This window comes from Sorex fumeus, unplaced genomic scaffold (assembly GCF_029834395.1).
Source record: "Sorex fumeus unplaced genomic scaffold, SorFum_2.1 ptg000037l, whole genome shotgun sequence".
Lineage (NCBI taxonomy): Eukaryota > Metazoa > Chordata > Mammalia > Eulipotyphla > Soricidae > Sorex > Sorex fumeus.
In genome coordinates, this window is record NW_026606094.1 from 36,434,143 (window position 1) to 36,460,679 (window position 26,537).

Genomic DNA, 26,537 nt, shown 5'->3' on the forward strand with positions numbered 1-26,537 from the left:
AAAGATGGCGGCCACATGGGAGCCTTGTGGACAGCAGGTATGAGCCGGGAGTGTGGGGGCGACTAAAACCTCATGGGAAGGGGGGGCGTTCTGGTCCGTCCTTCACGCCCTACCGAGGTCACCAGTTGCCCCCCACGAGCGGCTCTCCAGCACAGCCACGGCCCCAGAAGCACAAGGACTTAATGCAGAACCCAGCAGCTTGGAGCAGAAAAGTGAACGGACTATGCATTGATCCAGGCCATCAAGTCTGCCGGAGGGGAAAGGGTGTTGCCCCATTAGCCCTCTCCTCTCTGGAAAGAAAGATGGCGGCCACATGGGAGCCTTGTGGACAGCAGGTATGAGCCGCGAGTGTGGGGGCGACTAAAACCTCATGGGAAGGGGGGCATTTCCGTCTGCCCTTCACGCCCTACCGAGGCCACCAGTTGCCCCCACGAGCTGCTCTCCAGCACGGCCACAGCCCCAGAAGCACAATGACCTAATGCAGAACCCAGCAGCTTGGAGCAGAAAAGTGAAAGGACTATGCGTTAATCCAGGCAATCATTTCTGCCCAGAGGGAAAAGGGTGTTGCTCCCTTCCGCCCTCCTCCCTCTGGAAAGAAAGATGGTGGCCACATGGGAGCCTTGTGGACAGCAGGTATGAGCCGGGGGTGTGGGGGCGACTAAAACCTCATGGGAAGGGGGGCGTTCTGGTCCGTCCTTCACGCCCTACCGAGGTCACAAGTTGCCCCCCGCGAGCGGCTCTCCAGCACGGCCACGGCCCCAGAAGCACAAGGACTTAATGCAGAACCCAGCAGCTTGGAGCAGAAAAGTGAACGGACTATGCATTGATCCAGGCCATCAAGTCTGCCGGAGGGGAAAGGGTGTTGCCCCATTCGCCCTCTCCTCTCTGGAAAGAAAGATGGCGGCCACATGGGAGCCTTGTGGACAGCAGGTATGAGCCGCGAGTGTGGGGGCGACTAGAACCTCATGGGAAGGGGGGCGTTTCGCTCCGCCCTTCACGCCCTACCGAGGCCACCGGTTGCCCCCCGCGAGCGGCTCTCCAGCACGGCCACGACTCCAGAACACAGAAACCAATTTCTTAACTATCTGACTTTCAGTAGAAATACTTCCAGGGTCAATAGGTAAAAGAGCAGAAACCCAAAACCAACATTTAATTCTTGAACCCAGCCGTAGAAAGCAAATCACTTCACAATGCTTTTTCAGTATGTCTGATTTCGGGGGGGGGGTAAACTCTAAATAATAGTGGTGAATCTTTTATTGAAACAATGAATCTAATCAAAGCAGATAGAGTGTTAACTAGAATTCATCTGCCTCACAGGGACGGGGAGGGGTGGGGGGTGGGGTTTTATTGGGGTTCTTCATGGTAAAAAATAAGTATTGGTAAAGGGAAATGTGTTTGATATTTGCATGACTGAGACATAAACCTGAAAGCTTTGTAACCTTTCCCACAGTGATTCAATAAATAAATAAAAAAAAATTTAAAAAAAAATGTATGTCCACTTGATATATAAAATGCTACATATATACATATATTAACATTTTAACGACCAATAAAGATACAAAAATAGAATTGTTATTTGTTGTCTTAGTTTTTTATTACTACAAGAAAAGCAAGCAAATAGTTCCATGTTTTGCTAATGGGTAGGAATGATTTTCAGGAACATAATCTTGCTCATTTCCTTCCTATCAAATTGCACACATCTACTTGTATTTAATATAGAGTAAAATATTATGTATTATAATTTCAGTCAGAATTAGATATTCCATAAAGTCTCTGTATTTCAAAGTCAGTGACAGAAATCAACTATTTTCTAATTGAAGAATAAACTATATGAAATTAATCAAAAGCAATACAACTTCATTATTTGAGATATTGTAAGTAGGTATAAAATGGATAGAAGAATTTTTGTAACTTTAAGTTACTCTCAATAGACAAAGAAATTTTAAAGGTGCAGAAATTTTTTACAAAAAATTTCATATAAAACCCATATGATTTTTTTCCCTATATATTGAGTCAGGAAATACTATGGTAGAAAAAGACTTAATGTATTTTTAGCCAAACTATTTCTGTCAGAGAAATATATATTCTTGATTGTGGCATGAATTGAAATATTGAATATTTTCTTCAAAGTCCTCTTCAAAGTCTGTACTTTAGCCATTCATTAAAAATTATATGGGACTTCTTTCTATCAGTTTCAACCTCATAGTTTATGGCATTGGATCCACCTGAATCAAAGGGAAAAAAAAACAAACACTACCAGTTTGTAATTGTTTTGTTTAAAACAGATGAACATTCAAAATGAAAATAGACCTTCATCAATTTACCAATTTTAGTTAAAAAGAAGCACATGGGGAAGGAATTTTAGAAAATGTTTCCATTTGTTGAAATTTTTTCTTACTAGTTCTTTAGATAATGAATTATAATAGTTTTGATGGCATTTCCTCTGTTGTTTTGTAACATAGGCTTAACTATCTCATTTACTTGCTAGAGATTGTACTAGATTATAAGAATAGAGATTCAGTTCTTGAGAAATTTTGTTTCACAGGAAAGAATTTAGGAAAAATCATAAAATGCTAAGGAGTCTTGTTCCTTACATACATCTCATTGAGAGACAGTGAAATTAATGCTAACTTCTATTAGAACACACACCGACTTAAGCTTCAACTTGACTCTCTAGTTATGCTTATGTTCACTCCATTCTCTTCTACACTGTTTCTGTGATCTCTATGTCAGTAACCACAAAATAATCCTTGCTTTCATTTAACCCAAGTAACTAGTTCACATATCAAGCTGCCTACCAGACACTCCTCAAATAATCTCAAACTTGGTGTTTAATGCTGACACTGTGAACTCACCAATTTAAACTGTTTTCCCCTTGACTCTTAGGGATGATCAATTGCTAAAGATTAAAACTCTAAAATCAAGATTTTTCCCCATTTCTATTTATTTTCTCAAATGGAAATCTGATACAGAAATATTTGTCATATCATTTCATCCTCCAAAATTCTGAAAGTAGGTGCTTAGTATAGTTAAGCCTGTCTACAAAAAAATAGGTAATTCAGTCCATAGCATTGGATCTTTTTGAAGTATGAATTATAAAATTCCCAATAATCAAACCATTGTCTTTTTTTTCATATTCTATGATTTCTATACCTGTTAGGTAAGATTTACCTTTACTATGCTTGTGGTCAAATTTAAGACTACATCCAAACGTGTATAAAGACTAATTTCTATACCACAACAAATTGCCACCAGAGATTGGGTTTTGTTTGCTTTTGATAGTAAAAATGACCTGTAGGAAAGGGATACAATTATAACACAATTAAAAAATTAGACTCAATTGCCAAATAGTAGCTTGTTTAAATACCTTAAATGCTTAGAGGGATATGGCCCATTAAACAATCCTTTCGTAATTATAAGAGGTAGCTTCCAATCTGGTAAATTGGTTTTATTTCTTCAATTCCTATCTTGTGTATGTTAAATTAAGACTCTATATGTTGCTCATATCTCTGCAACACATACTTTCCTATACTAACTCATCATTAGCAAAACCCAACAAAATCAAGGAACAAAATCTTGCTCATTTCCTTCCTATCAAATTGCACACATCTACTTGGATTTAATATAGAATACAAACATTATTACATTTTGGCCTATCTCTAAGCAAGACAGCATCCGTGGGAAATTAGAAATGTGAATTATATTAATGTAGAATCTTTTCTGTGGAGATCAGGATTTGTAGGATCATTTAAAGCATTTGTTTTTGTTTATATATGAACATGTTTCTTCTCTCTTTAAGTTACATAAAGGATATGAGTTGGTTTATACATTTGATAGAAAAAATGCGATAAAACCTTAAGTAGTTTTCAATTCAGAAAAAAGAAAAATCACCTGTTTGGAATCTTTGGGCATATTGAGCACACTTTTCCAGCTATTTTAGACACTGTGGGCATTTCTAAAACAATAAGGGTTGCTTTGAAAATCAAACATTATTCCAAGTTTCCTGAGACTAACCAATGTCCTTGCTGGTAATTCTTCTAATAATAATTGTATTCAAGATTATCTATGATGTCAATGAAGTTAGAACTTGAAAGCTGCATTTAATACGACTGCTGAATATTTAATAGTCCAATGCATTATCCTTTCTTTTTCTTTAAAATTGATCATTATGTTAATTTTTTAGATTGATTCTCAACTATTTTTTTATTATGAAAATATTCAATCTCAAAGAACTATGTTGACTGGAATCTGGAAACAACTTCCATGTCCAGATCAGATGACTGGGTAAAGAAACTATGGTACATTTACACAATGGAATGCCAAACATCCATCAGGAAAATTGAATCACTAAATTCATTTTTAAATGGATGGGCATGCTCTCATGCTGAGTTAAATGAATTAGAAGAGGCACAGACATTGACAGCACTCAGTTTTGAGATATAGAAAAGCATAGTATGAGATTAATACCCAACAACAGTACAAACAAGGGCCAAGAGAATTGCCCGTGGTTGGAAGTCTGCCTCAAGTGTTGGGGGGGAGGCAGCTGGGATAGAGAAGGAAGGGATCAACTATAAATAACGATAGTTTGAAATGATCACTCTGTATGCCGAAAGTAGGTAAAGGAAAAAATATAACCTCTCAGTAGCTATACTGAAAACCATAAAGGCTGAAAGGACAGAGACAGAGAGAGACACAGACAGAGAGAGACAGAAAGACAGAGACAGAGAAAGACAGAAAAACAGAGAGAGAGAAGTACTTGCCATAGAGGTCCATTTGTGGGCGGGGGGCGGGGTTGGTGGAAAATATGGGACATTGGTGGTGAGGAAAGTATACTCACCTGGAAGGATAGCTGTTGGAAGATTGTATGACTAAACCCCAACCACAAATAGCTTTGTAACTGTGTATCTCACAGTTATTCAATTAAAGAAACAATAACTAAGTTGAGGATAATGTTTAAAACACAATTCAATACCCAGCTTGGGAAATATTCATATTTAAATATTAGTTTCTACAATTATATGTAGGGCTAGAGCGACAGCACAGCAAGTAGGACGTTTGCCTTGCATGCAGCCGACCCAGGTTCAATTCCTTTCTTCCTCTTGGAGAGCTTGGCAAGTATCCTGCCCGCCACAGCAAAGCTTGGCAAGCTACCCATGACATACTCGATATGCCAAAAACAGTAACGACAAGCCTCACAATGGAGACATTACTGGTGCCTACTGAAAATTGATGAACAACGGGAGGACAGTACTACAGTGCTACAATTATATGTAATATGCATGATATATACATACATATAATTTCTTTAGAAAAGAGAAACACCAAAATTAAACTATATTTTTCTCTAAGAAACTTGAAAAAAGAAGTTACACTTATTTCAATAATATATATATTTAAAGTGTCTCTAGCTGAAATACTACTGTATTTTATTTTAGTAAATTATTTTAGCCCTTTTTCTTCCTAAGCAAGCATTTCATCATCATAAAGCCATGCAACTAGCAAGATGTAGTTATATTTTTGAATCTAAAAACAATAATTGAACTCTTATTTATTTGTTTTGTTTTGAGATTTGTTTCCTAACAATTCTATCTGGAATTTGATCCATCATTAATCTTGTGCTGTGTTTTGTTTACAACAAGAGCTTGGACATTATGGAGTCACTAAAGATGACACATAAAATCACTGTTTTATAAGTTAATTATTTGTACAAACTTATATTTGGAGCTAAAAATCTTGACATTTGAGATTTATATATTTGGCATAACATGTATTTTAATATTGACACTGGAGCACTACCACTTCTCTACATTATCTTTACAAGTTATTTCATTGTCATAAAATATGAGGTCATTATGATATGAGGTCATTATGATATGTATTTTCTAATGTGAATTATGCTTTGTACTCCAAATTGGCATAAGAAATATATATTTTCCTAAATGTGTCTTTATAAAGCAAAAATATGGGGACATATGGATAGTACAATAGGTAGGGCATTTATCTTACATGCAGATGACCTAGGTTTGATCCCTGGCATTCCATATAATCTCCATAGCCCACCAGGAATGAAGCCTGGGCATAAAGCCAAAAGTAAGCGCATCAGATATGTCCCAGAAACAGCAAAGAGAACAACAAAGCAGAAACAAAATAGAGATCTTAATTGATTCTTTAATAATGTATGGTGATGTATGTCTTGGTAAACATATATATATATATGTATTTTAAATGATCAGATATTGAATGGAAATTGAAAATCTTAGAAACAGTGGTGCATGTTAGAAATATTTATCTTTGTTTACCAAAGTACAAATTAAATCACAGAGTCAGAATCATAGTTTAAAGAGCTGAAGTAAATATTTCATATGCCACAATACTGAGTTCAATCCACAGCACTGCATGGTCCCTTAAGTACCACACAGACTGATCTCATGGATTGGGTGAGGAGAAACTCTCAAGCACTCCCATGTAGGTTCCCAAAACAAAGGGGAAAAAAATCTAAATCACAGTACAGCTCAACAACATCACTATAATAACTGGGATAAATACTGATTCTTTCCCTTCCCTAAGGAAATTATTATATACTTACATTAAGAGAAAATGTATCTAATGATGTGAGAGGGCACAGCGGTAGGGCGTTTGCCTTGCATACAGCCAACATGGCCGACCCGAGTTCGATTCCTCTGCCCCTCTCGGAGAGCCCAGAAAGCTACCGAGAGTATCTTGCCCGCAGGGCAGAGCCTGGCAAGCTACCCGTGATGTATTCGATATGCCAAACACAGTAACAACAAAGTCTCTAATGGAGACATTACTGGACCCGCTCGAGCAAATCTATGAACAACGGGAGGACAGGGACAGTGACAGTGACAGTTATGTGAGAGGATCTAGGTTTTATCTCTGGGACTGTTTTTTATTTTTATTTTATTTTAGGTTTACATACCTGGCAGTTCTCAGGGCTGACTCTGTACTCAGAACTCTGCACTCAGAAGTCACCCTTGGTCATACTGGGAAAGCGACTGGATTCTGAGATCTACCCAGATCAATAACATGAAAGGCATGCACCCTATTCATTCTATTATTGGTCCATGCCCGAACTACTTAAAAAAATGTATCTCTTAAGAAATGTCAGAAAATACACTTTTAGTATTGGTGTTGATTTAGTGCTTTTTTCTACATAAAATTCTGTTACCATATGTCAGCTCTTAAAACAAAATTTTCACATGGATTAATATACTGTTTATAACCATTGAAAATTAATGTTTGCATTTTATTATTATAAGACAGGCAAAATATACATTTAACAGTTTCAATTATTTTAGATCACAAGACTATATTTTATAATAAAACTATAAATTCAAAATTGATAACCACTTAAAAAAACAAAATTAAATTACAAAATTAAAAGTTTTTTGCCCTTTTTCCCAAAAGTTATCTATCTAAAGCATATCATAAATACTTCACACTACAAAACATGTAAATGAGAGGTATAAGCCCATGCACATGTTCCTGTCTTTATACAATCAATATGTAAAGTCAGAAAATACTTTATTTTAAAACTTAAAGTCAGAGGTAAGCTCAATTATTTAAATGCTTTGGCCATTAACTTTGAGAAAAACATTTCTATAAAAAATTTTGAATATCATTTCTTCTCAACTATTAATTTCCATTAAGTCTATTCAATAACATGTTTTTCAAGATAATCATGATAATTATAAAGGAAGATATATTTTCACTTCCATTTTTAACTATATCTATGAAATATATCTTACATTTAAGTTTAAAATATGAACTAATTACCCTGTTTAGTTTAGTGTTTTGAGGATACTTGGATGAAATGAAATTATCTCTGAAAGATTGATAATGTTGAAAAACAGGATTGACACTGTAAACATATTTTTCAGTTGAATCTATGTAATTAATTCAGCAGGAATAATTCTTAATTGCATATTGAAACTCAAAATATAGGCCAAAGGCAAAATTTAAAAATAAGATTATTTTTCATGCAGAATCTTGTAAATGAAAATTATTTAGCCAAAAGTGTAATGAAATTGAGTGTGAATTATAATTCTACTACTGTTCTGTCTTTTGTATATGCCCTGTACTCTGTCACCAAATGACAAAGTCCTCAAATATATTTTAAGTAAGTCATTAACATTAATAAAGACTCTTAGATCCAAAAATCCAGAATATTAGATGCAAAGTAAACAAAATTCCCCAAATTTTGTCTGGAAACTAAAATAAGAAAGAATTAAAAAATGGCTTGGACATTTATATTTTGATAAAAATTTAATTTATTTTCACAAATAAATCCTAATATTTGAGCAACATGTAACTACCCCAAAACCATCCATAATTTGATTATTACTATATGATATACAAATATTTAAAGATATTTTAGAAATAAAAGATGCTCTCATGTATTTGCATTGAATTTTCTGAATTTCCATAACATTTTAACCTAGAAAATCAAGTTACAAAACACTTGTTATGATATCCAATTAGCACTCTGATCCTGTGATAACTATTACTATGCATAACTTTTTAAAGGTGACTTGCACTAAAAATAACAACCAATGATCTTCCTTAAGTTCTCCTTATAACGAAACATCTAAAAATATTTATGAGCAGCATGTCAAAATCTTAAGCTCATCTATCAGTACTACTACTTTGAGATGAGTAAGAAATGCAAATACAATGAATATTAGAGAGAATGTTTTGCACCAAAACAAAAACGTAGTCACAGACATATTGAAGTCTGTGATGAGCTATCCTCTGATCAGTTGGACAGGATCTCATAAGTTTTTCTCCCAAGACACATAGAATGCATGAGAAACAAAACAATGTCTGCTATTTAGTTTTCTGCAAAGCTCCCTTCCATGTGAGGAAGTGACTAATTTTCCATTTCACACTAAAAAGGGCGTGAAAAAGCAAAACAGTGAAAGGCTAAGGGTTTTGTGTTCTAAGAAGAAAAGGTGAACCCTGCTTAAATAGGCAGAAACAAACCATATATATATTGAGAGGGAAGTCAATATGGAGACATTTGAATGGTCTAATAAAAATATGGAGAATGTTCATGGTTTTGTTGTTTGTTTACTTTACATGCAGCAGACTTATTTATTATTAAATTATTAAAATAATTCTACTTGAATTATAGCCTATAATCTCAGAAATGCAAAAAGATTGTGTGAAGATGTCAAAGAGTTAATTTAACCCTTTCCGTTGTCAACATTTTTGCATTTGTTCTGTTATTCAACAAATATATATTCCCACTCCCCACCACAATTTTTTACCTAATGCCATTTCTCTCTTTATGTATATAGTTTCCCTAATCATTCAAATAAAACCCAATAATGCATAATTCAAGAAAGAAACAGGAAAATAATTTACAGAATGATATTTTTTAAAGAGATAAAGCAAACACTGAGATTCATTGTTTGTAAATAATTTTTTCATTCTTTACTTTAGTAAATCTACCTTTTATTAGACTTTCACTAGCAGTGTACCATGATCCATATTTTTAAAAACATATGGATAACAACTTGGCAATTGTTTATACTCTAGTGAATAAAGCTACTTTCCATTTCACCTACTTTATTTGCAATTGTTTTTCCCTATTTATGGGGATATGAGCCTTCCCCAAAGCCAAAATTTATAGCTGTCTTTCCTTCTGTCTCTTACAAATCCCATCTGTATGCTTTCTTATTAGGATGCAGTATACATCATGTTTGTCTTCTTTTACTAAATTGTTTTTCCATATCTTATTAAAATGATTATTAAGCATTCTGTCTCTTTAAAGCTCAGTATATATTTGCAGAACGCACATATTCTCAAAAGTGAGGGTTAACATTTCTATATTAATCTGTCACTAGTGAAAATTCATTAGGAACCCTGAAAAGGGGCATGTGTACCCTCAACAAAGTAATGCTTTTCTTAGCTAAATATTGCCCCCATAATAGGGGAAAAGTAACACATCCCTCCTAATTCCTAAACCATGCAAGAGAGTAAATGGTTTCTGCTGATAACATGAGCTTTGTGAATCTGTGTCTTCCTTCAAATTCCTAGCAACAGACAGCCAGTTACACAGCAGAATGATTTATCTGTTTATAAGAAAAGTTCATATAGCTCAACTGCATGGTAAACTACAAATGGCCAGGCAAGGGGCAGAAAATATCTTATTCCAATATCAAATTAGATACTTGTTTCATTCAGTTATGTACAGGACATAACACATTCTAAAACCCAGAACATACTACATTTATAAATATCAAGTACTATGTTTTGTTGGTACAAATTTAGTTTTTGGGAAAGTGGCTGACAGGAGTGAATGATTTGTTCTTACTATGCCATATTCATCATCTATACCCTTACTCAGTTTATGGTTCTTGAGTCTTAGCAAAACTCCATAGAAAGCTCTTATGAGTTAGTACAAGAGGTGTACAAAACAGGAGACCGTATTTTTGTGATAAATTCTTCTCCTTGAATAGATAACTATGTGTCCACAGCTCTAAGAAGCTCATCAAGGTCTCTGTGATGTCTTCGATTTCGTTTCTTCTTCATTTCCTGCATGTGCTTCCACTTTGGGCCGCCCTTGTTTCTCTGTCTCCTCTTCTCCCTGTGCCACATCTGTTCGCAGTACTGGTCCAGGCTAAAGTTTGGGCTGCTAAGGATTTGGATGTAGTCTTTATATCTCAACCGTGACTCAGCCAACAGATCCTTGACCTGCCCCTCCTCATGCTCTGCCCTCTGGGTATTTTCCATCTGTTCGTTCTCAATGACATTCAAAGTCAGCTTTACTATAGTGTGGATAAAAGTGTGCTCCTGTGCTTTGCAGTAATACATCCCAGAATCCTTCTTCTGCAAACTTCGAATCAGTAGCCCATATTCAGTTTTGATGATCCTTTCATCAGGTTTCAACTGCAGAATTGGAAAAATGTAGGTAATAAATTAAAAACAGAGAGGGCTATGAGAAAATGAAAACAGGCTACATAGTTTTAGTTAGATGAATCTGAAAGATACATTCCCCATCTCTCTGTCATCAAGTTGAATACTGTCATCTATAGTTAAGAGGTTGAAAAAAGGAAAAGGCCCCAAAGACACATGTTTGCATCTATTTTGTCTAACAGAAAAATTAGGATTTGGTTAGGTATTAATTGCTGAAAAATATGTGAAAGTTTACTTTAATGAAATATAACTGGAAATTTTTAACTACTTTGTTTCTTTTTAAGAAAACTTAGGATTCTTGTTGATATATTAAAAAAATTGATCCAAAATCTTCAGAATTTTAATGTGACTTTGACATTGTATAGAACTCACACACAAAACCATATATACACACACAAACACACACACAACTTCACTGCAAGCTACAACTTGTAATGCAGAATGGAATAATGATTCCAAAGGAATTTGCTATTTCTACATAACAACCAAGAAGTAGCCTGAATCAATTGGAAGCTGGAAGTAGTAACTTGTTAAAAATCAACTGGATAGGTATGGATACAGCCTTTTGGAAGTTAGAACTGTAATTGAGAAGAAATACAGTGGGAAGGTAGCAACATTTAAAGCTGAATTTCCTTTCTAACCATGGATTGAATTTTGATACTGTGTGTATTTATATGATACTTTAGAGTGTAATTTTGGGAACTATCTGAAATACCTCTGTACAGTATAAGAGTGTAGTATGATTTCAAGTGAGAAAATGCAGTGAACTAAAAGAGACTTACCTAAAATGTGATGCTCTCTATATTATGAAGCAATCCCCTGGCCCATAGCTGGTCTGAAAGGAAACCTATCTTCAATAAAACTAAAGACATGCTAACCAATGTAAGAGCCTTATTTAATGTGCAGTATTGTTGAGAGGCTTTCTATTAAGCAGAGTAACAACAAAACAATACAGAAATCTGGAAGATTTCCCAGTTTACACATCTGCCCCTGTATTGCAAACTTTTCGTTGATGGAAATCCAGGAGGCATAAAGACGGCTAAATTAGATTTATTCACAGTGGGTGGACTATACTCTGCATCTTTATGTGAAAAATATGTAGGAAAAATCCCTTCAATGCTGGAAATATGAGAAAAGGAAAAGAAACATCTCTGGCGACCAGCCCAGTTAACTAACAAGTATATGGCCAACCACCCTCTGTGCCAGAGAAGTGCAGCTGGCGGGGTACCACTGGAGGCCACAGGCAGGTCACAGCTCAGATCCCTGGTTAATGAGGCTGAATGGTCTTCAGCTTTGCCTTCTCTCCACAATGAATCCACACCAGCAGGGTTTTGTTTGTTTGTTTTCCTTACTTTGTCATTAAGTGAGCTGGGTATGGAATTTCTCCCCCGCCTCCACAACAGAATTATAATAAAGGCAGAGACATTTTAAAATGTGAGTGTAGTACAAATGATCCTTGAATTCACTTAATTTCAGAAACCACAGATGTCTCGTGCCTAATAAAGATGTGAATTTGAATTGCAGTGTTCTACAGGACCAATTAAGAAATATATTTATGTATTAGGTTCAATACATCCTTCTCATACTTCACACATGCATATTTTTCTTTTAAGTAAGTTAACTGAAAGAGTTAATTTAAAAAAAAATCTTCGGCAAAAGTACTACATTAAGCTTCGGTTCTGGTCTCTATCTTCTGTTTCTTTGGGTGACTCATTTATCTTCCCTGATTGGTCTCCCATTTATCAAGTTGGTGACATAACATATGGTTGCATCTGAGGGTTAAAAGTAAAGCTCTTTGAAGGTGAAGTGTGAAGTATTATCAACAACATTATAGACTACTGCTATGTAGCTGGAGAGACCATGTTCTGGAGTGGCTTATTCATTCCTGCAATTCTCTTAACTGAAAATGGACTATGGTTATTAACCAGACAATCTAAGGGGGTTGACTTTGATTCCATTTTATCTCTAGCTTTCTTTTTCATAACTGGTATTCTTGCCAATGTAGAAACTGCATTTAATGTGGCTTTTAGAGATTGTCTCAGCTCTGACTCATTACTTTTTATTGTTCTCTTTAATCTTCTGACAGGATGCAAGAATGACTTTGATTGCACACATATTATGCAACACTTCATTATAAATTTTCTATTCTCTTTCTCTATCCTGTTTATGTTTTTACTCTGGTGTCTGGTTCTCTTTGCTCTTTGGAATATGTTACTGTCCACATGGGACTCAGTTTAATAAAAACTTGACATTTCTTTACTCTCTATATTCTTTCGACCACGGGAGCATATATTTTTTTTTTATTTTTCACCTATAGATAAAAAGCTTGCTTCAGTAAGCTTATCTTTGGCTTATCTAATTATCCTTTATTTATTAAGTATTTTGTTCTTCAAATATTTCAAAAATATATCTTTAAATGACAACTTTAATAAAATACAATTAAACTGGTCTGCTTTCATAGGAATTTTGTGATCTGGAGGTAGAAATCTATGACTCAGAAATTAAATGGTTGACGAACATTTGCCTCATTTACATTTTCATTCTCTGCAATGCTTTCACTCCATGGTGGAATGGGATACATTATGAGAACCGAATATCAACAGTAAAATGTCAGCACAGTCAATTTAGAATATCCAGCTCCTCTACCAGGAGATAATGTAATCTCTGACCACTGATTTAAAGTTATGGACTTTTTCTACTCTAGAAGTGATAAGTAAAAACTGCTTAGCCTTACAAATCAAAACCATGCTTGATCTGGGGTCGAATAATTTAGCTAATGTGAACAGGGATCATATATTTGGTCATATTAAATGTAGTTCTTCAGTGAAGGGCAATTCATTAAAAATGAGAAGAGTAACATTGAAAGGGACAAAGGACATGTAGGTACTAAACAGCAGGTAAAGGTCAGGGACATCATTTTCTGATAATAGCAGCCTAATGGTAATTCTTTTCAGATAATTCACCTGTCAGTTCTTTCACAGAGAAAGCAGCAACACAGTTTAGAAGTGACTCAAGAACTTTAAAAATATCTCCTTTCTTCATCAAATGTAGAAGAAAACTTATTTTAAAATAGTGATAAGAATGATTGCTACCATATTATTTAAAAAATAAGATTTAGGACTAAAGACATAGTTCAAAGAGCTTGAGCACATGCTTTGAACGTGAAAGGCCTCATTTGTGATACCTAGTACTTCGGGGTCCCTGAATACCACCAAGAATGACCCCAAGCCTACTGCTATGGGCTGTAGAGGAAAAAAAAGTTAAATTTAAACAGAAATCATCCCTAATTACTTTATGTCTTTGAAAAATGCAAATATAATATAAAATTCAATTATTATTAAATAATAAAAACAGAATAATTAATAGTGCTATTTCACTAAGGAAGGGGTTTCTCTGCACAGCAAGAGACAACATCAATATAAATTAATATATTTGTCTACATAAGATAGAAAAACTCTTATTTGTTGTTATTTTTATTGTGTGTCAGAAAAACTTGGCAGTATTTCTAAAGCCAAGGCCACTTTAAGAAATGCATGGGGGCCATGCTGTGCCAGAGATCAAATTCAAGGCTTCACATTGGAGTAATATGCTCTCCAATTTTAGTCATATTCCCAAACCAAAAATAGGAAACTTTTTAATGTTAGGAACAAATATACATTTTCTGAAAAAACCTAATTTATATATTGACATATGAGACTTATAAAGTAATTTTGAAATAAAAACATCAATGGGAATTAAGCAAATGACAGGTAAGGCAATTTACTAAATACAACTGAAACTCTCGGAGAGCCCGGCAAGCTACTTAGAGTATCTCGCCCGCATGGCAGAGCCTGGCAAGCTACCCATGACGTATTCAATATGCCAAACACAGTAAAAACAAGTCTCATGATGGAGACGTTACTGGGCCCGCTCGAGCAAATCGATGAACAACGGGAGGACTGTGACTGTGACTGTGTGAACTGAAACTGACAGTCAAGAAATACAGGGTCATGAAACTGGAGAGACAGTGCAGTGGGTTGGTGCTTTTCTTGCATGCAGTTAACCAGAAGTGGATCTAGCACCAGTTGCTTAAATGATCCCCAGAGCTTGACCAGGAGTGATCCCTCATTGCAAAGTCAGGGCTAAGCTCTGAGCACCTCTGGGTATGATCACAGAACCAAAATAGAAGAAATATAGGATGACAAGTTCTTATCGGCAATATTCAAAGAGATAGACAGTAACACAATATGATTTTGTGTTTAGAAAATTGGAATTGATTTTAGAAAATTATAACATGCCGTTTTTGCCTCCGGATCTCAGAAAAGTCATTATTGTGGTAGGAAATTAACTGCATTTGATATTGTATATCAAAAGCTATAATTATAACTGCAACCTTTTGTTCACTTGTTTTATTGCTAAATATTTGTCCGAAGAAAATGAGATTTTAAAAGAATTTCAAATATATACTTGATTATATTTTCCCTTGTCCCCTCTGGGTCACACCCAGCATTGCCAGGGGGCACGTGTTCAGAAATCCAATCCAAGTTCTCTCACGCGCAAGGAGTGTGCCTGGCCACTTGAATTCCCTGCCTCAAATTTCTTTTCTTTTTTAATAGGAAGAAAATTTTTCAAAGTAAAGATAAGGATAAAGAAAGAATAACTGTGACATTAGGATGAAATGGGTGGGAATGTGAAACATAGAATTAAAACTAAGAAAAACTGAGGAGAGGAAAATGTTCACAGTATACTGGTCAGTTAAAAAGAAAACCTAGAATAAATATTAAGAGCTATTGATGTTTATTAATGTCTAGCTGTCAAACTTTATGTGTTACTATATTTTCAAAACCATTTTTATTGCTTTCATAACAAAAAGAACTAAAAAAGACACAAAGATAAATAGAAAAATGCAAATATTGACAAGATTGCATCAAAAGAGTTTTGAAATCCTCATAAAATATACCACTGATATTTGCATAAGGAACTGTCTATTTTATTCTCTCAGATCTCAAAAGTTCAATAGATGATTGGGAACTACAGATTAACTTGCTAGTAACAACATAAATATCATCTATTTCAAGAACAGCTTGGCAAGAAAGTCAGCAGATTTGTGACTCGTGACCTCCCCAATAGTATCAACTGTGAAACAGCTCCACTAAAGAAATGCTCCAACCTGGAGAATAACCTGGTCACAGTTTCTGTACCAAAGATATCCAGGTGTGTCCCCCAGGCATTTTTTTGAGTGGAAGAAAGATTCCAAACTGTGACAAACTATGAGATTAATACCCAAGAATAGCTGAGATCAGCACAGGGAGGATTACTCCATAGCTTAGAGGCCAGCCGGGCATTCTAGGAGAAAGGGCATCTCAGATAGAGAAGGGAGCACCAAATACAGGGTATTTGGAGGATCCTCCCAGAAGGGGAGATGCGTGTTGAAAGTAGACTATGGACTGAACATGTTTGCCACTCAAAGCCTCTTTTGCAGACCACAACACCCAAAAGGAGAGAGAGAACACAAGGGATTGCCCTGCTGCAGAGGAAGGGTGGGATGGGAGGGATGGGGGTGGGAGGGATATTATCCATGGTGGTGGAAAATGGGCACTGGTGGAGAGATGGGTATTTGATCATTGTGTAATTGAAACCCGAGCACAAAAAAGTTGTAAATCTACAACTATACTTCATGGTATTTCACTAATAATAAAAAAAAAAAGGTAAAGGCCCTCCCGTTGTTCATCGATTTGCTCGAGCGGGCCCAGTAACGTCTCCATTGGAGATTTTGTTGTTACTGTGTTTGGCATATTGAATACATCACGGGTGGCTTGCCAGGCTCTGCCGTGTGGGTGAGATACACTCGGTAGCTTGCCGGGCTCTCCGAGAGGGGCAGCGGAATCGAACTCGGGTCGGCCATGTTGGCTGTATGCAAGGCAAACGCCCTACCACTGTGCTAGAGTGATAGCACAGTGGGTAGGGCATTTGCCTTGCACGCAGCCGACCCAGGTTCAATTCCCAGCATCTCATATGGTCCCCTGAGCACTGCCAGATGTGATTCCTGAGTGCAAAGCCAGGAGTAACCCCTAAGCATCGCCAGGTGTGCCCCGAAAAGCAATAAAAAAAAAGAAAAAAATTACTGGTGGGAAGTTTAAGATATATTAAAATGTTGTATTTAAAATATCTGCACCAGAAAATATTTAGATAACATTCTTTAATATTTCTTTAAGCAAGTTAAAAAATTTGGAACTAAATAATCATGACTGTTATTAATTCCATATACACTGACAAAATGAAGAACTTAAAACTTTGGTATAAATATGGATGTTACAAACTTAGAATTTATGCACGGCAGTAATTTGCAAAAACAATTTTTATTGAAGAAATTTGATATAAGAAAGAGTGGCATTATTATTTTGGTATTAAGTCTGAAAAAGACCAACATGTTGATAGAAAATTTCTTATATAGTTTCAATAAAGAGAATATTGACTTCTTATTTAGTGGAGCATATTCTAAATTTGACTTTTTAAAAAGGCAATATGTGTTTCAGTATCAATTTTTATGATAAAATTTGAATCTATTTCAAGCTTTCTCAACCTGGACTACCACTGAAATTTGAGGGGGTACAATTCTTTACTACAAATGAACTATACGCTGTAGGTTGCTTAGTATCACTATCACAAATGATTATACATTGTAGGATGCTTAGTGTCACTATCACTGCTGTCCTCTAGCCACCAGAGGTCGGAAGTTTCTCTATCACCATCTACCTGGTTGCCCAAGCATTATACACCCTAAAGCTACCTGAGGTTGAGAACTACTATTTCATAGCACTGTTTGACTTGTCTCATATACTATTTTAAATGTTTACCGACTTATCAAGGAGGCTGGTATTTTCAAGAACCTTTGGTTCACCTACTTATATGCAGTGAATTTGACTACTAGAGGATTTACAGCCTAGTCCTGAATACTCAGTAGTCAAACTGAACTCGATCAGTTATACTTCCTACTCTACATATCCACTCTAAGAAGGATCATCTGAAATTACATATCTGTATTTCACACTTGTGAGTAACTGTCATATTTGAAATTCACATTATCATATGTGTTTGATCACTTGAACTTCACTTTTGAATTTATTATATATTAGAAAATTATGGACCACAGGACTCAGTAATATGTCTAAAGGACTAGCAATATGACTCAATTCCAGACATCTAATTCTGAAACCTGTGCTTTTTCCATTACTAATTATAGTATATCTAGTTTAATATTCGATTATTTTAACTCTATACTGAGTATCATTGATTTCTCCGAGGCACTAGAAGAAATATACATATTCTGTCTGATTTCACTGATTTCATGACATTAGATTAATACTAATATAGGATTTCTGAAAACACAAATTTATCAAATTAAATTCAGTAGCATACTAAACGATGTACCTCAAATGTGTAATACATACATATATACATATATATGAACCTATCTACCTCTATGATATGTTTAAATAGCACATGGCGAAATAAAACAGAAAAAAGTGAAGAATATAATATTAATATTTTCCTTCTTTTTGATTTTAATATATGAATTAAAAAGTACATATATCCATATGCCTTTTCAACTTGTTCACATATAATACAGATACTTTTATTTGTATACAAAGTCAATATATACTATTTTTTGATCTAACTGAACACAGTGTGAGTTACAATTTAACCATTGTTACTATTTCCTTCCTATAGTTCAACTATTTCTATAGGAAGGAAAATGTTTTTTTGTTTTGTTTCATTTTTGATGAGGGAATTGTTCTAAAATACTGACAATCCCTGAGAAAATAAATTTTGACAACAATTTTAACTTTTAAATATTAAAATTGCTTTTAAATGTATTTTATTAACATGTGCATTTTTGCCTATTAAATTCAAAGATAACAAGTATATTGCTACCTTTTGTACTGGGTATTAAATTTACTGCCCTATGTATCAACTAGTGATTAGGAGACTATAGGGGGATAATTGAAAGACAAATGCCTCTCAAATCAAAACAACTAAAATTTTATGCAAATTCCCTCAAGGTGAATATTTTTTATGTCTTTAACTTACCTCTTCTCTATGTTCATCTCCTGACCGTTGGATATACCATTTAATAGAGGCTTGTTGGGATTTGGGTATACATTCCAGAAAGGTTGAATTAAATTCAATGCCAAAAATCACCTTTTCATCAGCAGTTTCATGACTAATGCCTGGAAAGCAAACATGGAATAGGAGATTAACCTTGACCTGCTTTTAAAAACAATGGGAAAATAGAGTGATTTAGAACAGATGCTATGGAGGAAAGATTCATACACATTATTAAAGAGAAAGGAAATTCAAGTTATAATATTATTATCTACAAGTCAAATATTATCAATACCATTGATTTTTAAAATTCTATCTACACTTTGAAATTTTTATTCTTCTTTCAAGAGATTAACTATTTACAATTTATTTTTAAAAAATAAGTCACAAGGTCTAATTCTAAACAAGGAATCTCTGTCTTTGACTTAGTTGAATAAAACTTTTGTTTAATACTTGATCACTTGATCACTTTTGTTTAATAAAGCTTTAACATCTCTTTATACTTTTTACTTTCAAAGTTCCAATATAATCCCTTTTTCATTAAATATTGTAGATGGTTTGAGAAGGACAATTTACTTAACTTTTAGAGATAAATTCTGCCATAAATTTGTTAAAAAATATAAAAACTAACATTAAGAAATATTGATGCTAGAAAGCATTTATGACATTCTATATCAATGACAGCAAGTTAATTATCTAGTAATCAAAATCTCAAAATTGTGTAGAATACTTCAGTGTAAATATAGCGAGTTAACGGGATGCTAAGGGAACAGTGTCTCAGACACCTTATTCTCGTAAATCAACTGCAACATCTGAAACACATTCCATTCAGAGTAGCCAAAGGCTGTGTCCCATGTGTGATCTAAAATCTGTAGCTCAAATTTGATCAAATAAAAAATGACGGCTTCTCAGTCTGGCTCAAACATGCACTTTTTCATCATATATTCAGATGTCTCTATTCTGCAGATGGGCCTACTTAGAGTTTTAAGCATAAACCAAAGAATAAAACTTAAGAGACCTAAGTGGATCCTAAACTTAAGCACATAAGATTGTCCGCAAATGGCATGAATGGACATCATCAAATAGTTAGATTCTTTTTAAGAACCTTCCTTTGAACTTATTTAAACTTTATTCACAATGATTAAGACAAACATTAAGTCTGACACTATTATGAATTAACCTCAAGTAATCTTCAAAATGTGTAAAGATTCCATTTGAACCCTGTAATCTATCTACTATCTCTTCCAATTCAAGATTATAGGTAGGATTTTACAGTTAATAAATTACTAATGCACAGACAGATTACTAGTGCCATCATGAAAGTGAAAGACAGCATTATTTCATAGTGACAGATGTGCTGTTTGCTTGAGCAATGGAATTCATGGAAAAAAACACAGAAGATACAGGTTGACTGTTAAGAGATGGGAGAAGAGTTCAGACGAAATTCAATTGGACTGACTCAGTCAAAGAATTGGCCAGCTTTATAAAGGTTAAGTGAAATCAACTAAACAAAAAGAAATTTTAGGCTCACTGAAAGTATATTTCAAATAAGTAAAAAAGCAGTGACTATTTAAAAATCATTACTATATCAATTTCACGGCAGAGCCTGACAAGCTACCCGTGGGATATTCTCTATGCCAAACACAGTAACAACAAGTCTCACAAAGGAGACATTACTGGGCCCGCTCGAGCAAATCGATGAACAACGGGAGGACTGTGACTATATCAATTTAATTGAAAATGAATTTGTTGTTTCAATTCTGGCTTTACGTTTGCATTTTAAGTAAAGTATATATGCTATATGTAATATATTGTTATACCAATACATTATTTATATATTATATGTTATATATTGATTATATTATGCAGGTATATAATACACACATATATAGACAAGTATATATAGCCATTTGTACATACATAAACATATTAATATCTAATTATAATTCATTAATTAAATTTTGTTTGGTGCCATACTCAACAATGCTCAGGACACACTCCTAGCTCAGTGCTCAGGGATCACTACTGGTAGTGATCAGGTGACCAGTACCGGGGATTAAACCATGTTTGGCTATGTGCAAGATCAGTGCCATACCTGCTTACTATCTCTCTGAACCTCTATTATTATATGATTTTTAAGCTATAAAAGTTTTCTACAATAACTGTCACTGTGAATGTCCTCCCGTTCATTCATTTGCTTGAACGGGCCCAGTAACGTCTCCATTGTGAGACTTGTTGTTACTGTGTTTGGCATAGTGAATATGTCACAGGTAGCTTCCCAGGCTTTGCCATGCGGGCAAGATACTCTCGGTAGCTTGCCAGGCTCATGTTGAAGGACGAAGGAATTGAACCCAGATCGGTTGGGTCAAACACGTGCAAGGTAAATGCCCTATTGCTGTGCTATTGCTCCAAAAATATTTATGAGAACAATTCTCACTGGATTGGACAGCATATACAGAGATTGTAGTGTGCACTTGTCTTGCACTCAGCTGACCTGGGTTGGATTCCCAACACCAGTTATTATTCCCAGAGTCCCACCACGAGTGATCCTTGAGTGCAGAGACAAAAAATGCCCTGAAGCACAACCAGATGTGACCCCAATAACATACACATACACACACACACACACACACACACACACACACACACGCAAAATAGTTCTGAAGAGAATATTTTAGTCTTCCAGATTATAATATTTTGTAATAATATCTAAAATATTTTATAAATTATATAAATAATACTTACATAAAATATCACTAATATTACGTATTTGCAACTAAAGCAAAACCATGGTTTACTTTTTTAAAAATGTCATCTAATTCATTACTGATTTAAAGCATCAGTAATAATGTACCATCGCAGCATGTAACAGTTAAAGTAACAGAGGAAGAAAAAAAATAATTTATCTCTTAGCAATTATTTGCAACATCATTACCACATGAACTGAAATATTGTATACTGTGGGCCACAAGCAAATTACCTCATTTCTTCTTTACTACAAACTATTATTCATATCTGACCTGCCCTCTCGCTTAATTTATTTTTAATTTCCCAAACTGATTTCTTCCTCAGGTTTTGAAAAATCCTATTAATGATTTACAGTGTAAATTGCTTTTACTTAAAAAAGTGTTTTGTAGAGATATGAAATAGCTCCCTATCACCTACAGGGTAAATATAAATTCCATACAATAGCACAGGAAACACAAGAACTTAAATTAATCTATGTAAATTCTCCCTAATGCCACTTCACTCACTTTATCAAATTTGACTTGCCCTTAGGTAAAGCTCAAAAGATATACACCTGAGATACTTTTCTTCATCTATCCATTAAACAAATGTTCTTGTGTAATATGTAACTGCCATTAAGGTAATAAGAGTAAACTAGTAACAGTGACAGACAAATTCATTGCCCTTGGGGAGCTTATTTGAGTAAAAAAGATAATTATATAAATGATATTCAAAGAAGATTGTATCTGACAGTTTTATGAGCTATCAATGAAAATAAACAAACCTAAGGATAAGGGTGGAAAGAATGAAAGGCATTTCATATGGAATGATCAAGAAAATGCTTCAATGCTAAGAAACACTTAAGGCACAGAATTAGATGATGTGAAGATGGAGCAATACAGACATCTGAAGAGAGGAGTTCTTGTACAGAAAAAACACATGTGCTATCACACCTGAGGCAAAAAATAGATCTGGGCTTTTGGAAAATGAGAATCATTGAGCCATTAATGCATCAATGGTATGAGCGAGGTTCCAAGAATGATCTAAACCTGATCAGGAGAATCTTTTAGGCCATCCTAAAAATTGGAGATTTTTAATTATTTTATTAATTCTAAAAGCTAGTCGAAGATTTTGCATTAGTGAATGCTATGATGTGACTCAAGTGTTTATAAAGGCTACTCTGGGCCTGGAAAGGTATTTTAAGAATTAGTAGACATGCCTTCCAGGAGCCTGACAGATTTGGTTCCCGGCATCAAATATGTGCTGATCTTTGTGATCTCAAGCCCTGGAAGCCTCCGGCACCATTAGGAGTTCCTGGTGATCCCAGACTGCAGGCCCCAAGTACCACACAGTCTGATCATAGCATTGAATTGTGCCTGGTTGGCTGAGTATTGCTAGCAAGGGTCCCAGGGGAACCCTGAGTACGACTTGGAGGCTACCCAAAGTTAAGTGGGGACACAGAATGGGGGAGAGACTGTGGAGAGGCAAACACAGGAGGAGAGCAGGGACTCCTTTCATGGTACCAAAGAGGCCTGGTGGCTTTGGTTAGGCTGACATGAGGCAGGTGACAGTATTTAATAGAGTTGTTGCTATGGAGCCAGAAGAAGGTACAGAAAGGTTATTGATATATGTTAAAGAAAGAGGATGAAAAGATGACCCCTAAAGGGTGATCTTTAAACCAGGTATTGAAAGTTTTTTTTTTTTATTTTTATGGAAACATTTACAGGACAATCAGGTTTTGAAGAGAATAACAATTCCTAGATGCCATTTGAGAAACTTATTGGTTATTTATCTAAGAGGTTTCTAAGAAGGTGTGAACAGACAAGTATGAATAGACAAGTCTGGTACTCAGGAAATGCTAGAACTGTACTATAAATGTGGAAATAAAATTTCCTTAATAACATGCACATTATGGCATTAAGGAGTAAATAAGCATAGATTAGATATTGAAATCGTAGGACGAAAAGTTAAGAATACTCAGAAGTCTGTTAGGCAAGAGATAAAACAGAAGGGAGTGAATTGTGGAAACATTTATTTATTGAAACACCATCTCTGAACAAAATAATAAGCCCTGATTTGTAAAACCTACCAGATTTCTTAGAAAAAAACCCCAAAACCCTACCATAGTTGACTCAAGCTACCAATGATTTAAATCCATCTCACAGAATTCCTAAATAATATGAGCATTCTACTCTCATGGGACCCATACAGCGCTTGTTCAGGGTTCCAGCACATCACTATATGAAAACAAGTACAGAAAAATCTTTCAAGGAGGAGGGAGCTAGAGACTAAGCAAAAGTTAGAGCTGAAAATGGGCCATTGGATTTTGCAAAGAGGAAATTGCTAGTGACCTTGACAAAAAAAATGTATTGGGTTGAGTGATGATGATGATTAGAACAGACTTGTGTGCAGTGGGTTGGTGATAGCAAGAACGGGATATGGTGAAGAGAAAATAATAATTTTGAGTACTACAGGCAACAATTGTGTTTTAGATACTTTTCTTTATAATGCTTATCATAAACTAATATAAGTATATAGTTTCCACGTTCTTAGTGTTCTTTGTTTGGTTTGCTCTTGCCTTTACTTTCCCCTAACACACACACACACACACACACACACACACACACACAGAATATAAGTTTCAGGAATGTACATATTGTTTCCTTTTTTGTTTACTACTGTAGCTCTAATTCCTCTGACAGTCATATTATTCTGGACCAAATATAGTTCATATAATTTTTCAAAAAATAACATTAGAAATCATTTTAAAGAGCTTGAGTTGTTTTTCCAATTCCAAGTTGGCAACAAGTGACAGTAAAGGAAGGCAGCTTTCTTCCTCCAATTGTATTTATGCATGTGTCTACCTGTATCTGTGTGCCTGGGTAAACGTATTTTCTATTTGAAAGTGAAGCCATGTAAGTAAGAAAAGATGTAGAATAATACCTTTATAAATTTTTTTTTCTGTTATCAAACATACTCAACACACTGCCTCTCTGTTCTCCAGTCTGCCCATTCAGACTCAAACTTTCTAGTTTTTATAGTCTAAGAAATTTTCTGTGAATACTTCAGCCTTTGGTGATCACTCTTTTCAGTAACTCCCATGTTACTAATTATGCCTTATGGCATTTCCCTGAAGAATAATAAGCTCTCTTAAGAGTTTCTTTGTCTCCAATAATACTCAGGACAATTATATACACATGAAAGCATTTAATAATATTTACTGAATGAAAGAATATGTGAATTTAAATCATGAATACAAAGAATGCATAAGCTACCTAAAACTTTCTTTCTAATAAATGCCTACATTTTTAGCAGAGTTTTCTGGGAAGGGCCCATTAAGTTTATTTAAATGTCCATATATTTGGACTATATCCTATTTTATCTTTAAAAGCAGTTTTCAAGCTTTACAAGACTAGATAAGACAGTAAAAAGGGGGATATAGAAATTTTAAAAGACATATGAAACAAATAATCATATAACAAAGTATTATTCACTTAGGCACGTGGACAGTAGGTTGATTTTTTAAAATCTCTCATTGCTTTTCCAGAGCATAAGCATAGCACAAAAATGAGATCTTCCTATATAATAGATGCTTTAAGTCATATAATAAAAAGACACACAAAGAATAGGCTTAACATTTTAAATAGTAGAAAAGCCTTTTAACCTATACTTACTGTCTTCTATGTCCCAACACTGAGTTATTGGATCTCCATACTTTACATCTTGGCGTCTAGCTCGTCTATGGAAAAAAAATTAAACTGTTCAGAACGTTTAGCATGATACGTGGGATGTAAAATGTTTACATCTAACATAATAATAGTGGCTAAAGGAGAACTATATTTGTCATGCTGCTCAACTTAATCAAAGGTCAATATTCCATGCCCTCTAACATTAATTCAAATAATACTACTAGTTGAGTTCTTGCAGATTAAATCCTGTTTTGGCAATAAGATCATATTTTATTTAACTTTTACAGTTTTTGTTTTCTCTGACTATTAACAAAGTTTTCAACAGAATCAACTGAATACAAACATAATCTGGCTTTTAATATACATAAATGGGAGTGACTACACTTACCTTCTTTATATTAGTCCACCATAGGAAAGAAACAATATAAAAACTTCAGTTAGTAGATAGATAAGTATAAACAAGTCCAAACTCCTTACCAAATGTAGGGTTATTACATAAATTTTGACTAAACAATAAGATATAACATTATTTGAAAAGAAAGTACAAGTTTGTATGCCTTAGTGATGATGTTATTCTCAATGGCTGATAAGAGGAAAAAAATTCAAGAAGTAATGCTACCTTTTTTTAGTCACTATGATAGTAACATTCGTGATAATACTATTAATAATAATTATGATAAAAATGATGGGTTTGCTCATTATTGTCACTTATTTTCCTTTAGGGGTAAAAAGCAACTAATATGCAAAAGAGAAAATCTGTTAAAAGATTATACTTTGTTACATAAACTAACCAAGTCTACTCGTAGAGAATATTTTCATTTATTTTGGACATTTTATACTTTATGTTGCCACACAGAAGATAATAGAAATCACACAATAAATCATCTATGGTATTTTGGACATCTCCAGAGGACAATGCTGACCAGGTAAGTAGTCATCTATCCTACACATAGTTTGGCTCACATGGACATTGTAGAAGATAAGGAAAAACATCACAGTGACATATCTGTAAGATCAGAGATATCGTCCTGGGAAATTCAAGGAGAAAAAAAATGATGACAGTATAGGTACATAAGGTCAAGAATGTTTTTAAATCTT

General features: G+C 34.7%; 1 protein-coding gene across 1 annotated transcript in view; it reads right to left on the bottom strand.

Annotated features, from left to right (window-relative positions):
- Positions 1-8,147: 8,147 nt before the first annotated feature.
- SEMA3D (semaphorin 3D) overlaps positions 8,148-26,537 on the bottom strand; it is a 154,372-nt gene continuing 135,982 nt past the window's right edge. The window contains exons 15-17 of the mRNA XM_056118199.1: positions 25,425-25,489; positions 19,009-19,148; positions 8,148-10,911 (exon numbers count right to left, since the gene is read on the bottom strand). Coding sequence (XP_055974174.1) covers positions 10,486-10,911; positions 19,009-19,148; positions 25,425-25,489 — 631 coding nt within the window. The 3' untranslated portion in view covers positions 8,148-10,485. The remainder of the gene's footprint in view (positions 10,912-19,008; positions 19,149-25,424; positions 25,490-26,537) is intronic.